General features: G+C 36.1%; 1 protein-coding gene across 1 annotated transcript in view; it reads left to right on the plus strand.

Moving 5' to 3' along the window:
* The window catches only part of LOC107292474 (CUB and sushi domain-containing protein 3), a gene marked incomplete at its 5' end in the record, with an annotated part of 196,708 nt that overhangs the window by 113,601 nt on the left and 64,154 nt on the right, over positions 1-18,953 (plus strand). Inside the window, 5 exons of the mRNA XM_015821564.1 lie at positions 1,976-2,161; positions 5,766-5,960; positions 7,269-7,442; positions 16,607-16,780; positions 18,131-18,304. Coding sequence (XP_015677050.1) covers positions 1,976-2,161; positions 5,766-5,960; positions 7,269-7,442; positions 16,607-16,780; positions 18,131-18,304 — 903 coding nt within the window. The remainder of the gene's footprint in view (positions 1-1,975; positions 2,162-5,765; positions 5,961-7,268; positions 7,443-16,606; positions 16,781-18,130; positions 18,305-18,953) is intronic.

Below are 18,953 nucleotides of genomic sequence, written 5' to 3' on the forward strand. Positions count from 1 at the left end.
TGGTCACTGAATCCACCTTTGTTTGTCCGTGAGCCGCGAGCCATGTTGGCTTGTAGGTAGGTTCCTGGTGAGTTGTTGCAGAATCCAGTCCCTTCTGACTCAGGGGAAAGAGTGCTCCTACAGTTCTTGTCCGTTTGGTCTTTAAATCTATCTTTGCCTGTCCGTAGGCCGGCACCTCGAGGTGTTATGTTGGTTTGTATATATATATATATATATATATATATATACTCCACATGTATGTATCTATTACATCCCCCCTTACAGAATGTATTAAATTTTTAAAACATGTTTATTAAATAAGCAAGCATCAGCAACAAGGAAGAATCATTTCAAAACTTAAACAAATAATCTCTTTTGTTTCTTTTCAGTGTTATAAATTATTCTATAAATGCTGATTGGCCGGTATAAAATTCAAAGCTATAAAAGAGATGGGGAAGTGAATGTGAATATGCTTACCTTGGTCTTCAATTTGTATTGTTCCGGGCATCATATTTTTGAGTGAAATGACAGAATGGTGAAAACCTTTAAGAGAAAATACTTGAATGAAATGGTATCAAGAAATATTTCGCTAGTTCTAACCCAGTAAGAAAATAGAGCAAACAATTTGCAAAAGAAAGTATGCAAAAAGTGTGTTGTTCACCAAATGATTGCCCAGAGACCAGCAGTGATGCTATGTTGCTAAATTAGTAAAAACTGCAGCAGCATATCCTTTTGAAAATAGTTCTTTGTAATAAAAACAACAAGCAGTTGAACATATCACCTGAAGCCTTTACAGGAGTGAAACGAGAGTTCTTCTAAAACATCAATATAGATCCTGTTTCACTTTTCTTGTTCAGAAAAAAAAAATCATTCTTTCCAATCGTGATGCCTTTGCATTTTCTTGAGTTTTCAACTTCTGGAAGATTGTGTTGGCCCTGAGGTGGTTCTCTTCTTTCAGTAGGTCCCATTCTGCTCAAAAGCCCAAAGCAGTTATATTCCCAGTCATATTTAGAAGAAATCAACCTTTTGATGACTAAATAAATAATATTTAATATATTGTTTAGTAAGAGAAAATTTTCAATCTGAAATGTAAGAGTTCTGAAGAAAAAAATGTAATAGAGTCAGAAAGACATGAAAGCATCTGAATCCTATGAAGTAGGAACTTAAGCCTGTTGTATTCATTGGGAGGTTTTTTTACTTCAAACAGTGCAAAGGGACAATGAATATTTCACCAAGTTTGATGATGTCAGGCACCAAAAACTAAGAAAGACATGCTGAGTTTCTTCTAAGCAGTTTCCTTTACTGTCCCTCGTGTATAGACAGAAATCTTGCCAAACTAAAGCAGATTACTTGCATAATTAAAAATATACTTTGAGAAATCTTTAGGGAGGACACGTCTTGACCCTCTTCCTCCCAACAAAACTATCTAAATCAGTGGTTCTCAACCTTTTTAATGCCATGACCCCCAACCGGTCGTAAGTCGAGGACTAAACCGGTCGTAAGTCGAGGACTTTCCCTGCCCGGGAGCGCCGCGCATGCGTGGTTCCGCCCCCTGCGCAGGCCGAGGCGTAGCTGGCAAGCGGCAGAGACGGAGCAGGCCGACCACCAGCTGGCCCAGCCCAAGGGAGGTAAGGCACCCGCCGGAAAAGGGGAAAAAATGGCGGACAGCCTTGCTTGGCGACCCCCGTGAAATGGTCGATCAACCCCAAATGGGGTTGCGACCCATAGGTTGAGAACCGCTGATCTAAATTTTGCTGTCTCTTGCTCCTCTGGAATGCAAGAAAAACAGAAACTCATTTGCAAGGACAGGTGGTGCTGAAAACAAAACAAAACAAAAAGTCTAAATGAATGATGCGTTATTTTTTTATGCTGCAATCCTGCCACATTTCATATCTGAATTACAGTTCTATTTCTGAAGATTGGAGATAATATACATAAAAATCGAATTTGCCAGTGTAGTCAAATGACGTTTTGCCTGCCTGTGTTAATGTTTCAGCTATCTCCTGTGGAATTCCAAAAGCTCCATTAAACGGTGGGATATTAACTACGGATTACTTAGTAGGCACATACGTTACTTACTTTTGCAATGATGGGTACCGTCTTTCATCCAAGGAACTGACCACTGCATCCTGCCAGCCAGATGGCACATGGAGCAACCATAATAAAACACCTCGCTGTGTAGGTAAGCATAACCTAGAAAAGATCTGTTTGCTTTGTTGTTAAACATTTAAAGATTATTATTAGTGTTTCACTTTCCCAATAATTATTGATTTAAAAGGATTGTAAGTAATGAGTGAAGCATCCCAAAGACCTAGGTGAATGTATGTACAAATAGTCCTCAACTTATAACTATTCATTTAGTAACTGTTCTAAGCTACAACAGCACTGTGAAAAGCAAGCTATCAGCAGTCCTCGTATTTACTACTGTTGCAGCATCCTCACAATCATGTGGTCAAAATTCAGGCCCTGATACTTGTAGCATCCTGGCCTCATCTGATCATCAATTGCAATTTTCCTAGAGGGCTTCTGAAAAGCAAAGGCAAGCTGGATTTGCTTAATGACCACCTGATTCACTTAACAACTGCAGTGATTTGCTTAAAAATTATGGCAAAAAGTGTCATAAAATTGGATGCAACTCACTTAATCACTGCCTTGCTTAGCAATGGAAATTCTAGTTCCAATTATGGTCAAGGATTATCTGTTTTCAAGAAAGACCTTAATGAAAGTGGAACATACATCATTACAGGTTGTCCTCACTTAATGCTCACTTAATGTCCTGTTTAGCGGCCTTTTGAAGTTACAGTGGTATTAGAACTATGTGTAGCAGATAACATTTGGGACTTAAAAAAAATCCAAAAATTTTCTTAGGAGATTTTTTCCAAACATTCTCTGTAAGACAGAAATCACAAATCTGGTAGAATCTTTTCCAGCTAACAATTCTATGCAGCTGCATCTCATAAAATCTTATGCCTTTTTTTAAAAAAAAACTGTTAGTCAGAAGAGATGCACTCAGACTTATTGTAGTCTGTGTAGTCTCACCTTACACCAACTTTAATTCATATAAACTTATTCAAAGAACGTGTGTAATTTCAGTTCTAGAAACCTCACAAAATAAAGTAAGGCTTATTTTCCTGAGCAGTTTAGGACCATATAGGTAAAAGAATATCTCCTCTCTATATATTTCTGTCCAATCTCTTTGGACATCTTTGAGAATTCTTCATTAACACCAGTGGTAAGATTCAGCCATTTCACACCACTTCAGCAGAACTGGTAGCTAATTTTTTGTTGCCCAAACCCAGAATGGATTTCCGGAAGCAGCATCTACAAAGAGAACTAACTGGTTGTTCACATATTTGAATCCCACCACTGATTAACACTGTTGAATGAAAAATCTTCATCAGGGTTCAGTCGAAGCCAGGAATAAACAAAATGGAGACTGTTTTAGAAAGAAGGTTGTAGTTTATTGAAGAGCAAAGCCAGACAGAAGCATGGCTCTGGGAAAGCTGATCACATGTTGCTGAGAGTGGTGGGTTTTTATACCTTCTTGGGCTTTTGTGTTTGGAGTTCCTGTTCCTGTGGCATGAACTTTGACCTGAGGTTCAGTGTGTCCTTTTTGGTATTGGTGGGTTAATCCTATTATGTTTCCTGCACTTAGAGTTTGGATGGGGGATGTAGATTTAAGGGTCTTTGTCTTTCTAATCTCATCAGCTTCTAGCTTCCTGGCTCCAACCTTTCTGAAAGGATTATCACATCTGCATTTCTAAAAGCTGGCTTCTACCTAGATTCTGCTTGGGGGAGAGGGGCTGGGGCTGATTTCTGGGCTGATTTCTGTCTTTTTTAAAGATCTTCTCCATTATTCCTTTGGGAAAATATATTCTGCCTTTTTAATATTCCCCAAAATATTTCTTTCTCTGGATTCTTCCCACAACACCAATGAAGTTAAATGATGGGACAGATAATTGAGGACCTTCTTATTTTAATACTGTGCTTGGGAAAATTGCTTGGCTATCTACCAGATAGTCTTTCTACTGATTGTCTTTTTTCTTTTTCAAGGCAGCTAAAATTATAGAGTTTAACTGGTTGTAAATTTTTTAGTGCTGGGAATGTTTGGGACTTACGAATCTTATATATTTTACATTCTTCCGTTGTTCTTTTCCTGGCTAATTGTTATCAAAAGTTATTGGTTTTTATGTTTGATTGGGTTTTTTTTTTGTAATCTACTAAACAAGAGAACTCTTGTTTAATGAATCTATTGATTCATGTAATGAATTTATAAATTCAAAATCTTCATGATTAGATTGGAAATAAATAAACAATGCTGGAGGGAGATACTATATAGTTATCAAAAGCACAGAAGAGATAGAATCCTCCTTTGAATACAAAATGCATGTATTATGCCCCAAACTTTAATAAGACAAGTCAAAACTTGCTCCATTTTCTTTTAATGAACAAAATAGAACTTAATTATTGCTGAAAGTTATGCATATGGTAATTAGGATGATAATGATGATTGAAAGAATGTTCCATTTGTATTTTCAGAAGAAGAGAATGTTGCTTATTTCATAAAGGAACAGACAAAATTCACTAAGTTGTTAGCATGTAGAAGGTTTTGCTATGCACAGACACATAGATAAATGTACATATACACACATATACATCATCCATTCATTCTTTGTTTGTATAGCTGGATGCCACCATGTGACATAGTGACAGGGAAGAATAGAAAATAGATAAAGCAAAATAGCTAATTGGGAAATTAAAATCAAGTGAGTAACACAGAGAGAAGAGAAAGACCTCTGAGGTTTATTTAAGCCAGGGATGTCAAACTGCCGGCCTGCGGGCCGGATGCATCATGAGGAAACCGTGCCCACCCCATTGCCGGCAATGGGGAAAATGTTCCGATACGTTGTGCGACGTCATGTGACGTCACAAGTTTGACATGTCTGATTTAAGCCATCTAAGGTAGAACTTGCTTCATAAGAATGCATCAGAAACTGTGAAGATCTCCACGTGTGGAACATCACTCTAATTAAGCCAATAACACATGGTGAGGAAAAAGCCTTTAACCTAGAAAAGATATGTTGTGTGAATTATAAGAGGTGGCCCTTCTTTCAAAGCTCTAAATGAATCGTTATTTAAATGTCGAAGTACTCTCATTAGTTTCAGTATTGAGTACAATCCAGCTAGATATAAGCATCGTAGAAATAAGGTGTAATTACAATTGCAAAGTTTTGTCACTTGTTTGTGCAACCTGATTTTCCACCCTATAGCCAAGGAAAATGTTAGGGGACAAAAAGCTCTCTTATTAGTTATGACATATATTCATTTTCTGATACAAAGAGTAATTATGGTTAGATACTAATGATGTGATTCTGCTGATATTAATAATTTACTAGTCAAAAGTGAAATCAGATATTCTCATTTAAAAAAAAATGAATATGAATATCATGCTTCAAGATGTAGGATAATCACCTGTATTCCAGAAATGTTTATATAAGGATTATATTACTGATCAAATAATCCACCCCTTTAAATTCTAGTATGTGGTCCATTAATTAATTATTTTGAGCAATAAAATAACCATTCTCTGTAGCCAAAGAAGGAAGTATAAAATGTTAAACGGAAATAAAACCAGAATTACCTACAAACTGCAGATTATTATACAATTGTTTAATTTACAAATTAAGATAGTTTCATGTCCTAATACATAAACTGATATCAAGGATTGACCCTTTGAAGCTGTCAAAATATATTCTTTTTCTTTCTCTCTCTCTTTCCATTTCAAGTTGTTACCTGTCCAAGCATTAATTCATTTACCCTGGAACATGGAAGGTGGCGAATAGTGAATGGGTCTCACTACGAGTACAAAACAAAAGTAGTTTTTAGCTGTGATCCTGGATACCATGGATTGGGACCAGAATCCATTGAATGTCTTGCTAATGGAACTTGGAGCTGGAGAAACGAGAGACCATACTGCCAAAGTAAGTATTCTAGTATTAGTTATTCATATTTAAATCCAAAACACATCCTCACCAGCAATCAGCACCCAGATAGGCAGAGATTAACACTAAGAAGTATAGGTAGTCCTCGACTTACAACAGTTCATTTAGTGACACTTCAAAATTACACAGCACCTAAAAAGTGACTTATGATCGTTTTTCACACTTATGACTATTGCAGCATCCCATGGTCAGTTGATCAAAATTCAGAGACCTTGGCAACTGACTCATATTTATGATAGTTGCAGTGTCCCAGGGTCATGTGATCCCTTTTGTGACCTTCTGATAAGCAAAGTCAATAAAGAAGCTAGATTCACAATAAATATGTTACTAACTTAACAGCTGCAGTGACTCACTTAACAACTGTGGCAAGAAAGATCGTACAGTAGAGCAAAATTCACTTAGCATTGGAAATTTGGGGCTCAATTGTAGTCATAAGTCGAGAACTACCTGTAAACAATGCAAGGAACTACCAACTCAGACAAACAAGTAAACAGTAAACAACAACCCAATCAAGGAACCACCAAGAACACTCCCACCAACACTGACTGCTATTGTATCAATAGAAAGCAAACCCCATTCCTTTCTAGCACTGATAATGTTACCTAGTTTGGTAGTGAAATGTCTGCAAGAAAACAAGCTCAGAGAGTACCAAGGACTCCACAGATCAACCCTGAGCTACAAATATTCTCATCTAGCGGTATCATTCAGATTCAACTAGCTCCAGGTCCTTATTGGTCCTTATATTAGGTAGTCATTTATTTTCAACATCTTGTGTTAATCGTGAAGACCAACAAACTGAAAATTACAATCCTTTTTCAATATGGTAGTTTTTTCATAGGAGGATAATAAGCCTATTATCCTCAGCCTGCTGGGAAAAATGCCATGGACTCTATCAGTGAAACTTTAACTACACAAGAATATCTTTGAAGCCACCATACAGCCCACATAATCATTTAATGCTGATAGCTTTAAAATAAAGTACATTCACCAGTTTTATTCTATCTGCAGTTTTCAAAATCAGCCTTGGACATATCAATAGTCACAGAAGCAATTTTATTCCATTGCACAATATTGTTTTAATCACATTTCTGTCACTTTACCAGCACACAGTTTAAAATATACTTCAGATTATAGATTTTTTTCAAGTATGTATTATCCTAGCCAATACCTAAAAGTTTTAGCATTTTTATTGCCATTGCCGCTTCTTTAACATTTATTTTTAATTTATTTTGTTGTTAGTATGAGTGCAATATATATTGCAAATATGTATATTTCTTCTTTTCAAAGTTATTTCCTGTGGAGAACTTCCTACACCTCCAAATGGGAATAAAATTGGAACTCAGATTACATATGGCTCGACTGCTATCTTTACTTGTGACCTAGGATTCATGCTGGTGGGCTCAGCGGTAAGAGAATGTCTCTCTTCTGGACTATGGAGTGGAACTGAAACAAGATGCTTAGGTAAGGAAATACATGCTTTTTAAAAAACAAAAAAAAAAACAAAATTGGATATATTTTAGTATATCATGTAACTTCCTTATAAAAATTCTGATTTGAATACTAACGTTTTTTCCAATGCCTTTGTTTCCATTCCACTAGTGCAGTGATGGCGAACCTTTTAGAGACCTAGTGCCCAAACTGCAACCCAAAACCCACTTATGCATCGTCGGGTGCCGGGTGGGTGTGGCCTATTGGGTGGGCGTGACTATGGTGGTAATGGCAGACTGAGTGGGACTAAAAAGTTTAATCAATCAATTTCAACTTTGCAAGATCTTTTTTTTCCACCGCAAGAAGTTGAAATTGACTGATTGATTGAACCTTTTTTTTTTTTGCGCACAGCGGCAGAGGCCTAAAGCAAAAAGGTTTTATAAAACCCAGCTGAAGCCTAGGACTGGGGCAACGGCACGCGTACCCACAGAGAGGGCTCTGAGTGCCGCCTCTGGCACCCGTGCCATAGGTTCGCCACCACTGCACTAGTGAGTCATTGGATTTATGAACATGTGACAGATGCCCCATTGAGGATGGCTGTGATTATGCTAAGATTAATTAAAGATAAATTGTACCATACATTTAAGGCAAAATAATTAACGTAGGGTATTTACAGGGTCCCAACAGTAATTCATTTAGATCAAGATTGGGGTTTTTTTTTTCCTTTATTTTTTATATATTTTTTATATATTTTGAGGGAGGGGAATATAAAGTCACTGGACATTATTTTCTAAATCAATTTTTCAAAAATGGCTTGGCAATTTTTAGTTTATCCAAAATTACATAGGATTTAAGACTCTTGGCTGTTCGTAAATAACTTACCTAGTTTAGGTTAAATGTTTTAATTGGCAGTGGTCTGACTCTTCTTATAAAACACCCTAAAGTGGTTATACTTCTTAGGTTGCTTTTCTTAGATTGTGTTAAAGACTAAAGTATTCTTTGAATTTCAGTTCCTGATGTCCTGGCTGATTTCATGTAGGGTTTGTTCTTTTTTCTTTTTTTTTATGATGACATGGAAGTATTTGTCACTGCTTTTTTCTGTGATATTGCTCAACTTCCCAGTCTTGTTTATTGCTGTGATATTATCTGGAAATCATCCTATCAAAGTTCTATTCAGTCCTGACTCTGCTTTGCTTGCCAGACTAGACAAAGCCAGATGCTTGCTTCTTTCCTGTAAAGAGAATATGCCAGTACTTGAATAAATCTTAAAGGCTATCCTCCTTATTCCCGTAAGAGACATTTTTAAATAGCACCTAAGGAAGCTTTTTATGTAGGAAGATAAACAGGATGCAAAACACAGTGGATACATTTAGTTATTTGTCTTAATTTTTAAAAATAATTTGTTTTGCAGTGGGAAGCTAAGTGGAACCACTTTACAATGTCATTCTGCTAAAATGTTATTTAAAAAGACAGTAATGGTGCTATATAAATATTATTGCTTAATACTTGGGCAATGTTGGCTTCATACTTTGTATGCATACATACAATACACACACACATCAAAACTGCACACTTTTACCTACATAAATATTCCTCAGCTCTTTCCTGTCAGAAAAGCAACATTATTCAGAAGCCAGGAAAAAAAAGTAAGCAATGGTAAGCTAGAGATATTAAAGACATCAGATAAGAAAAGGAAACAGAGTTGAAATAATGTACAGCCAATCCAATCCCTATGCAGTACAGATTTAACCTTGAAATCTTTTCTTTCTTCTATCAGCCCCATACATCAATCCATGCAATCCCTTTTATTCTGTAGAATTTTCAACTCTGCCTTTTTCAGGTTTTCAACATTTCAACAACTCTCTCCAAACATCAGTTTATTTTTCTGTCCCTTCTTCTTGACCCAATCGCTATTAGGTCATATATTTGTTTTGCAATTCCGTCTTCAATCATCCTAGATGATCAAATCACTTCAATTTACTGTTTTTATACTGCTTGTTCACATTTGCTGTTCAGACATCATTCATGCAGCATCTACCCTGATGCTTTGATGCCTATTTTATTCAACTTCATTTAATGTTTCTCCTGACATACCCCACTCTCATATAGTGAAGTGGTCAGAAGCATCCCCTTACATACTGCTTGTTGGAGCTTCTTCTAACAAGTATTGATTCTTCACAAAAGATTGCATATTGCCAATATTTACACTGCTTTAAAATTTCTTGAGCCCTTTTGCCATTTTTTTCCTATAAACAATCTATCATCTAAAGTACATAAATGGATAGGTTCTCTCTAGTTTTTTTGTTAAATTTTATGTAACTTGCAATCATTCATCCCATTTTGCTTGTCAAACACAAGTACCTTGGCCTTTGATACCTTAATTTTCAGATCAATATTCTTCTTCGAATCGTACAATCTAATGTAGGTCATTCAGGTTCTCAGGCAACAGTGTAACATCATTTGAATACAAACTTGCACCTATAGTCACATCTGTAACAGTGTTCCTACCAGAATGGCCAAGTCCACTTTTCCAAACCAGACTGTATTTTCTTCTTTGCTCATATCTAATGTGATTGCAAGCATTATTGATATAATTATCCATATGCGTTGGTGGTATAGTGGTAAGTAATCCCCACCTGTCACACGGGAGGCCAGGGTTCGAATCCCAGGTGGGGAGCCAACTGACGACTCTACAAATGAGCATGGCTGCAGCCATTTTTCCTACTCATTTTTGGTTGCTACATAGAGCAGAGGGAGGGGTTGCCCAGGTGATTCACTAGTCTAAATAATATTTTGTCCCATGGGATCCAAGGTCATTGGCTGCTCCCAAGACTGCAGGTTGGGTGTTCTGTAAAAAGCCCGTCAGGAAGATGTATTGGGGAATGTAGTTGCTTGCATAGTTTTAGGGGAGGGATTTTTTAACTTTGTACTGGGGAATTCTTACATGTGTCTCCAGACTTGGTTTAATATCATGGTTCCGACAGACAGAGATGAATAAAGCAGAACTCTGAGGCTTGCAAATTCCTCAAAAAATATGTTTATTAGTTACAAAGTATCAGCACATCAAAAGTGAAACCAAATCTGGAGACACACATAACAATTCCCCAATACAAAGTTAAAAAATCCAATCCCTAAGGCTATACAAGCAACTACGTTCCCCAATACATCTTCTTGGCGGGCTTTTCCCGCAACGCCCAGCCTGTAGTCTCAGGAGCAGCCTTGGTTCCCATAGGATAAAAGTTTATTTAGACTAACTGAGCACCTGGGCAACCCCCCTCTCTCTGCTCTATGTGGCAACCAAAAATGAGTAGGAAAAAAAGACTGCAGCCATACTCATTTGTAGTGTTGACAGCCTTCTCTTTTAAACCATTTCCTGAATATTCCAGTTATTCTTGTACATTTTTTACCTCCACCATATGCCACACTTATAACATCCAGCAAGCAGCCTTCAACATATGCAAAACATGCCGTAACTCAAACCTATTTACATTACAGGTAATCTTCAACTTAGATCCACAATTGGATCTAGAATTTCTGCTGTTAAGCAAGGCAGTTATTAAATGAGTCATGCCCAATTTTATGACCTTTTTTGCAAAAATTGTTAAGTGGACCATGTGGTTGTTAAGTGAATCTAGCTTTCCCCTTATACTTTACTTGTCGGGCTATGGCTGGGAACATGGCAAATGGTTGATCACATGACCCCGGACACTGCAACTGTCATAAATACATAAAATTATAACTATGTGACCATGGAGAATGTTGTGATGGCCATAAGTGCAAGGACTGGCTGTAAGTCAGGTTTTTTCCAGTGCCAATGCAACTTTGAATGATTGCTTAAATGAATTATTGTATGAGGATTACGTGTGTTATATTCTTTCTCTAAGTTAACAACATACAATATGTTTTCATACATTTCTGAAGAGCAGAAATGTCTCCATGTCCCCTGCCTGGGATAAACTCATCATTTCTCAAATTTGGTTTATTTTCAGTAGTTATACTCTTTCAGTTAGAATTCTGCCCAATACCTTTCCTAAGTACATCTAACAAACTAGTCCTCTTGTAGTTTTACTTTTCATTCTTCTGTCTTTTACACCTGTATAGAGGAACAGTAACACTATTCTTCCAATGCCTGAGGCAAAGATCCATTGTTTAAACATGAAAACTCACTCTATATACAAAGGATATTTACATTTTTTGAACCTACAGTTTTATTGTTCTGCCCCATTCTGATCTGTGTGTATATCTCTGTGTGTGTCTGTTTATGTGTGTATGTGCATAAGCCTGTGCCTTTTAATCAGTTTTTGACTCCTATGGACTACCGGGAGATGTCCTTGGCAAGGTTTTGGATATAGTTTGCCATTGCTTCCGTCCTGGGGCTGAGAGAGATGGACTGGCTCATGGTTACATGGCCAGTTTAGTGGGTAAAGTGGGATTAGAACATTGTCCTAATTGCTAGTCTGATTTTTTAACCATTACACCAAAGGGGATCTCTCACTTTTATTTTCTTATGAACCCCTTACAACCTCTAAAGTCCTCCTCCAGCATTTCCTCACTTTACTTTCAAATAATATAACTTAAAAAAAATGCAGTTAACTCTGCAGGGATCTAATTGTTTAGCTTCTTAATCCACTTCCCAAAGCAATTTTTATTTCATCAAAATTGCTCTCATTTTCTCTCTCTTTTAACCTTTAGCATCCCTTGCTCTTTCTGGTGATATTCTTTACACTTAACTTTTTTCCTTGTGTATACATTATGCATTAACTTTCTTTCAACCTTATTTTTTTCAGCATTCATCATTCTCTTAAATGCAGTTTTCCTCAACCATGTTTCCACATTTGTCCTGTCAATCATTCTTTTTCATTCTTTCCATTACTGTAACTCCATATATGATTACACCACACAGCAATATAACTTTTTAAAACTCTATTCCAAGAAGTTTACACATCCTTTCCTCAACATATGATTTCCATGCATTCTTTTGGGACAATCTATCATCTACTCTAATCCTTTAAAAAATGCATCAGCCATCTTTTCTCTATCTACAATTCTTTTCATTTCTTTCACTTCAATTTCCCCCCGCTCAAAATCTCTTAATGATATATATCACATTTAGCCCTGGTTATCACACTTGTACCCTTCACTAATTTTCTCAAGCTTTCATTGTGAACAGTCAAATACTTTTAGATTTATATAAATTCCTTTGCTATGTGTTCGTAAATAAATTTATGTCTAAGCTATGTATTCAAAATGAAGAGACCTATTTCTAAAGAGATGCCCACAAGCCACAATTCTCCTCAGATCAATGATGGATGGATGGATAGATCTTCTTCTATTTTCCAACAACAACAATCCTGTGAGATGGGTTGGGCTGAGAGAGAGCAAGTGGCCCAAAGACTAGCCCCCTAAGACAAGATTTGAACTCACAGTCTCACAGTGCCTTAACCACCAGACCAAATTGGCTAAAATAAAACAAACATTGTATTAAAATGTTTTATCTATCCACCTAATGAGAAAATGTGCAATATACTATATATCCAAAAATGAATGAAGAAAAATAAAAAAGATGCTATAGAATGTTGACTAACTTCTCTACCCAATGAAATAATATCTTGTTGTACTTTATTTCTATCTATTGCTAATTTAACAAACAGAATCAATCTAATTATGTCAGAAATCAAGCCATTCTACAAATTATCTGTAGTAGGGAAAAATGGTAATAGTATCTGTGTATTTGTGGATAGATAAATGATACATACATATTAGAAGTATGAGAAGCTGGAGAAGCACCAGATCATGAATGAGGAACTACAGAAGATATGGAAAGTAATAGCTAACACAGTCCCAGCTTAGCACTTCTGATGGAAAAACATCAGAACTCTCTGTCCAGAACAATGCAGTGCTAGGAACAGCTAAAATCCTGTGCAGAACCCTCAAATTCCCAGGTCTCTTGTAGAGGACCTAAGATTGAAGAAGACACCACCCATAGGTCTGAGAAGATTGGGATTTTTGAGCAGTAGTCTACTAATTCAATTTGACAAACTGAATAAATTCAGAATGGAAAAGATTGTGGACAATCCATTGCTAATAAAAATAAAACTGTGCTGATTGGGAGGAGAAATACTAACTTTTTTTAAGTTTACCATCCATGATAATCCTTTCATTGGAAATTAACATGCAATGCTGTGTTTTATTAATAGGATATGATGAATGACACAGGAAAGCCAAGGTTGGTGATAAGTGTGGTATGCTATATGGTAAACAATATAAATAAACCTATTTTTTATATTATTTAGGATGGCTGACATAGGTCTCTATTTCATACAATGTTTGGAGGAGAGACACCTTTTTTGCTAGATTGTGATTTGTTGCTGCTTCAAGCTCTCTTAATTATTGCAACAAAATTATAACAACTTGCTGCAATACATCACAGTCTTTTTTGAACTAAAGGGGATTGGTCTCAAGGGGATTGAGATTGAATCAGTGGATTGAAGTGGATTCTGACCAGGACTTAAGAAAAGGGTTTTTTTTTCCTAAAGAAGAAATCAAAAGCATTTTTTTTATTATGGATAATAGTTGAATAACCTTCTCACATTTTCAAACAAGCTTCTTTAAATTTTAGGGCTCATTTTTATGCATGCATTGCAATAGGATAAGAATTATGTAAATAAAAAAGAAAATCATCAAAAGACTGTTGACAATAAGGGGATTAAAAAACATGCAGGTTTTAGTAGGCTTTTAATGTGGCAGGTGTTCTCATGTTCTTGCCAGGGTCAAAGAGACATCATGACACTCTTTATTATAGACATCATTGAAAGAAGAACTTGAAGAGCTTGTGGTGTGTTAGGGAATTTGTTCCCACTCATTGAAAAGGAAGGGAATTAAACAATCCACTCCGGGATGGTTATGCGTAAAGAGTTACCAATTATCTGTAATATTATCATTGTTAAAATCCCTGTGCATCCTCTTGTTCACAGCATAATGAGACAGCCATTCTGGAAGATGAGCTGGGGGGCATGGGGATAGAACGGTTTCCTTGGTGATGGAAATGACTGTAAATTAGAGCTCTCACATGTCGGAAATTGCATTATTTTATTTCCACAATTCATATATCATTTTCTTCCAAAAGAGGTCTGTGCCATCATACGTTTTAGCACTTAGTTAATGAAGAGAATTGAGGTGTGTGTGTCTGTGCAAATGGATTTTCTCAATCTATAGGTATAATATTGCAGTCTTATCTTTAGCCTATGTGTAGTAACTTGAGTTTGTGGGTGAAGAAGTTAGCATTCGTGATGGCCATTTCTAATACATTTAACTGTAAGTGGCTGGTAAATTGATGGTAGAAAGGTGAGTAGATGACCTCCTACACACACACACACACATACACACATACACACACACACACACACACACATTTAAGAATATAGCTAATCTACATGAAGGATAATCACACTACTCCTGGACAATTAAAATGGAGGTAGGTTTGCCTCCTCCCACATCAGATAGAAATGAAGATTCCAACAGGAATGGCAATAAAGTGTCACCTGTCCTTACCTGAACGTGAGTTTTATATATTTCTCTCCTTAATCCAGTTTTGGAGAATTAGCCCAAACATTGACCACTGGTTCAGCATGGTAAGATTAATTGGCATTTAATGTGACCAAGGAAGATGTTGAAGTACAGTGTCTGAATTATTTGTGGGAATTATTTATTATTTTGCCTATTGTGTGCTATTACGATAAGAAGGCTGCAGAGGCATTGTGAAGAAATAGCCATCTAGTTGACTTTTCACAGATAGCTGGAGAAAGAGAGAGTAGATAGGATTGGACCTCCCCCCTCTAGGAAACTCCCTGTAGGTGTGATGGAATGTGACTGCCAGGGTGTCTTCCACATCTCAATCAATATGCAGACAATAGTTGTGCTTGAATGGACTCATTGGTAGTTTTAAGCCAGAATGGAGCTGCTTTGGGCAAAGAGTAAAATACAGGACCCATATTGATAAGAGAACTTCTATATTAAATTAGGTTTGTGTTATTTGCTTGCTGGTTTTAATCATCACCATCATTATCATTAGCCATTGGAACCACAACTAAGGAAGAATATCCAAAGAAAATATGTGGAATTGTATTAGATGAGTTTATTTTGTCAGCATCAGTAGTCTGAAAAAAAAAGAGAACAAGGTCAGATTAATTGAAATTAATTTAAAATGGTAAATAGGATTATTCTCCATATATTTGAAGTTGTCCTCACATTGGAAAATATAATCCAGTAACTTCTTTTGGAGAAATTTCACATGCTATAACCAAGTCTTTTAGGGAACATGTGCAGCCATGGGACTACAAACTGAATAGGCCTTTCCTAGAGAAATATCAGAATCTGTAATGTAGAAAAAAATAGTATCATAGCAATTTAAAGCAATATGGGCAGTATCATTACAGAGCAACAACAAAAGAAATTGCAAGTATTTGGTGGCAAAATTGTTGAATTTCAGTTATGCTATGTTAACCACCATATCATCATCAAGGTACTATTAAGAGACAAGTTTGTGTGTTAATTTAATGTAGCCATAACTGCAAGATCAAAATATTAAGTAGTAGAAAGTATAGGCTCTTAGAAAGTCAACATATCTGAACCACAACATGTTGAGATCTAATTTGGGATCACAACTTTTCTATATCTCCCCCACTCCCGGTCCTCTCACCCTGACAAAAATACACTTGGAAGGCAATTTTGGTAGCTAATTGTAATTGATAGTGAACATCTTAATGATAACTTTTTGAAAATTATTTCAGATGAAATAAAAGACAAATCCTTTCATTAATTCTTATGACTTGCAATTCCTTCCTTCTTCCTTCCCTCCTTTCTTCCTGAAAGCTCATTTCAAGGGGAAAACAATTTCTCAATTTACATGGGAGTTGCCCATTTTTTGCAAACACCATTTTGAGACTAGATTAACAAATGAAACTGTTTAGTTAAGGTTGCTCAGTAACATTAAAATCTAACAGTTCAACCATTTCATTATTTTAACTCTCAAAATATTTATTCAATGAAGACATGAACTGCATGGGAGAAAAGGTGAAATATAACTATATTATCCAAAAGCAGATACAAAAGAATAATATTAATCCTATTGGTAGAAGAAGAAGAATGGTGCCCCCATTTTTAACTAATGTTGCATCAATTTTTGTGCTTTATTTTAGCGGGTCATTGTGGAATTCCAGATCTTATTGTTAATGGCCAGGTGATTGGTGAAAATTATGGATATAGAGATACTGTTGTATATCAGTGCAATCCTGGTTTTCGGCTCATTGGTTCTTCTGTACGGATATGCCAGCAAGATCACAACTGGTCTGGTCAGCTTCCATCCTGTGTGCGTAAGTAACACCACAGAGGTTAACATGTGCCTTATGACATCTGGTTTTTCTAAGATGATGAAAGGAATAAAGTTGGAAGAAGAGCCAACAGTTAGGATTCTAAATTGGGACTATAGTGTCCAGGAAGGACCAGTATGGACACAGATTCTCCTGGAGAAAATCTTACTATTAGGTTGCTAAGAGTGGACATCGGCTTGATGGCACACAATAAATCAATAGAGCCAAAAATTAATAGCCAGAGATAGGGCTGTAGCCAGTGGTGGGATTCAAATATGTGAACAACTGGTTCTCTGTGTGGATGCCTGTTCGGGAAGTCCATTGCCTGGGCAACAAAAAATTAGCTACCGGTTCTGCCGAAGTGGTGCGAACCGGCTGAATCCCACCAGTGGTTGTAGCACATTTGTATCTGTCTACGGTATCTTGGAAAAAGCAGTGCTACACTGAAAGCCAAAAAATTAATTCTTAATTTAGAATTGTACAGTATATTATTTTACATGTTTTATTTATTAATATGTAAATGTTATAATGCAAATCATATTAAAATACCATATTATATATTGCTATAATTTAGTATAGAATACTGGGTGAAAATCTTCTTGTACCATGCAATTCAGTACATGTTTCCTGAAAAATAAATACTGTTGTAGTCACAATGATGTAGCCATTAGAATTTGATGTTCATGTCAAGAAGATAATAAACACGTGAAAGCTTCAATAATATTGAAGCATTTATATCAGGTTCTCACAAGAGTTTTTTTCTTCAACCTATCCTTAGATTCATTAAACACTTATGGGATTTAAGACATACAAAGCCAACATAAGTTGTGAATGAAAATATTAGAAAACCTAACCTTTCTTTTCCAGGATATTTTCTAACATGCAGCATTAGTAGGTATATCTCTAAACTGACTTTAAGGATATGATTAATTTAAATGTACTAGTTATTCTGAGTCTTTCTTGACTGTAAAGAAAATATAAAGATATTAATTTACTATTTACTATTCTGCAAATCAGTATGGAGAAAACAAACTTAATTTATAAAAAAATAGAATCTGCAACAAAATATTTTGTTATCCTCTTTCTCCTGTCAGTCCTTGCTTGTCTACCATCAGTATTAAGCATTCTAAAATATAGGGTACACTTACAAGTTAGGACATTAATGGATTGGAAGTAATAAAGATTTAGGTATGGACACTGACAACACCATTGTTTTTTCATGTAACACTTTCTCCTTTCTGTGCAGGATTATCTGTGTAGTCTCCAAAATATCTCACAAAGGAAGAGACATATTGTTAGCCATGTAATCTAATTATAACAATATTACTTCTCTCTTGCTTCTTCTGATATTAGCCGTCAGTTGCGGTCATCCAGGAAGTCCAATTTATGGACGAACAAGTGGGAATGGTTTCAATTTCAATGATGTTGTGACATTCTCTTGTAATACTGGCTATGTTATGCAAGGACCAACAAAAGCCCAGTGTCAGGCAAACAGGCAATGGAGTCAACCACCACCTATATGCAAAGGTAAGGGTTGGAACAAGTTTGATAGATGAGATATGTCAAAGGTAGTCTTTTTTTTAACGAAAGGAGTGAGTACTTTAATGATAGAGACTATGGTATTAATATTCCAGTTAGATGACATCAAATGAAATGGTACTTTGTATATTTTTATTCTTAGTCTTCAGTTCAATTTTTTTTTACAGAAATATATGCAGCTGACATGGGCATTCAAAATGCTAGCTGTGATCCACCAGAGGTCCTTGGTACTCCCTGAACTTGTTTGTTTTCTTGCAGATGTTTCATTACCAAAACTGGTAACATCATCAGTGCACAGTGTACTGATGATGTTACCAAATTTGGGTAATGAAACATCTGCAAGAAAACAAACAGACTCAGAGAGCACCAAGAAACCTTCATTTCAACCCAGAGCTACAACTATTTTCCTCTAGCCATTTGATTCATTGTTATTATTTATTTATTTATTTATTTATTTATTTATTTATTTCATTTATACCCCGCCCTTCTCCCGGAGGACTCAGGGCGGCTTACAGCCAGTTTAAAACAATCCCACATAAATACCAAATACAAATCTAAAATAATTAAGAATAAATATTTGAATTGGCCGCTCTATTAAAATTTTGTTAAAACCAATTAAAATACCCCCTAGGCCAGT

Source organism: Protobothrops mucrosquamatus, unplaced genomic scaffold (genome assembly GCF_001527695.2).
Source record: "Protobothrops mucrosquamatus isolate PMUCROS unplaced genomic scaffold, P.Mucros_1.0 scaffold1352, whole genome shotgun sequence".
Taxonomy (NCBI): domain Eukaryota; kingdom Metazoa; phylum Chordata; class Lepidosauria; order Squamata; family Viperidae; genus Protobothrops; species Protobothrops mucrosquamatus.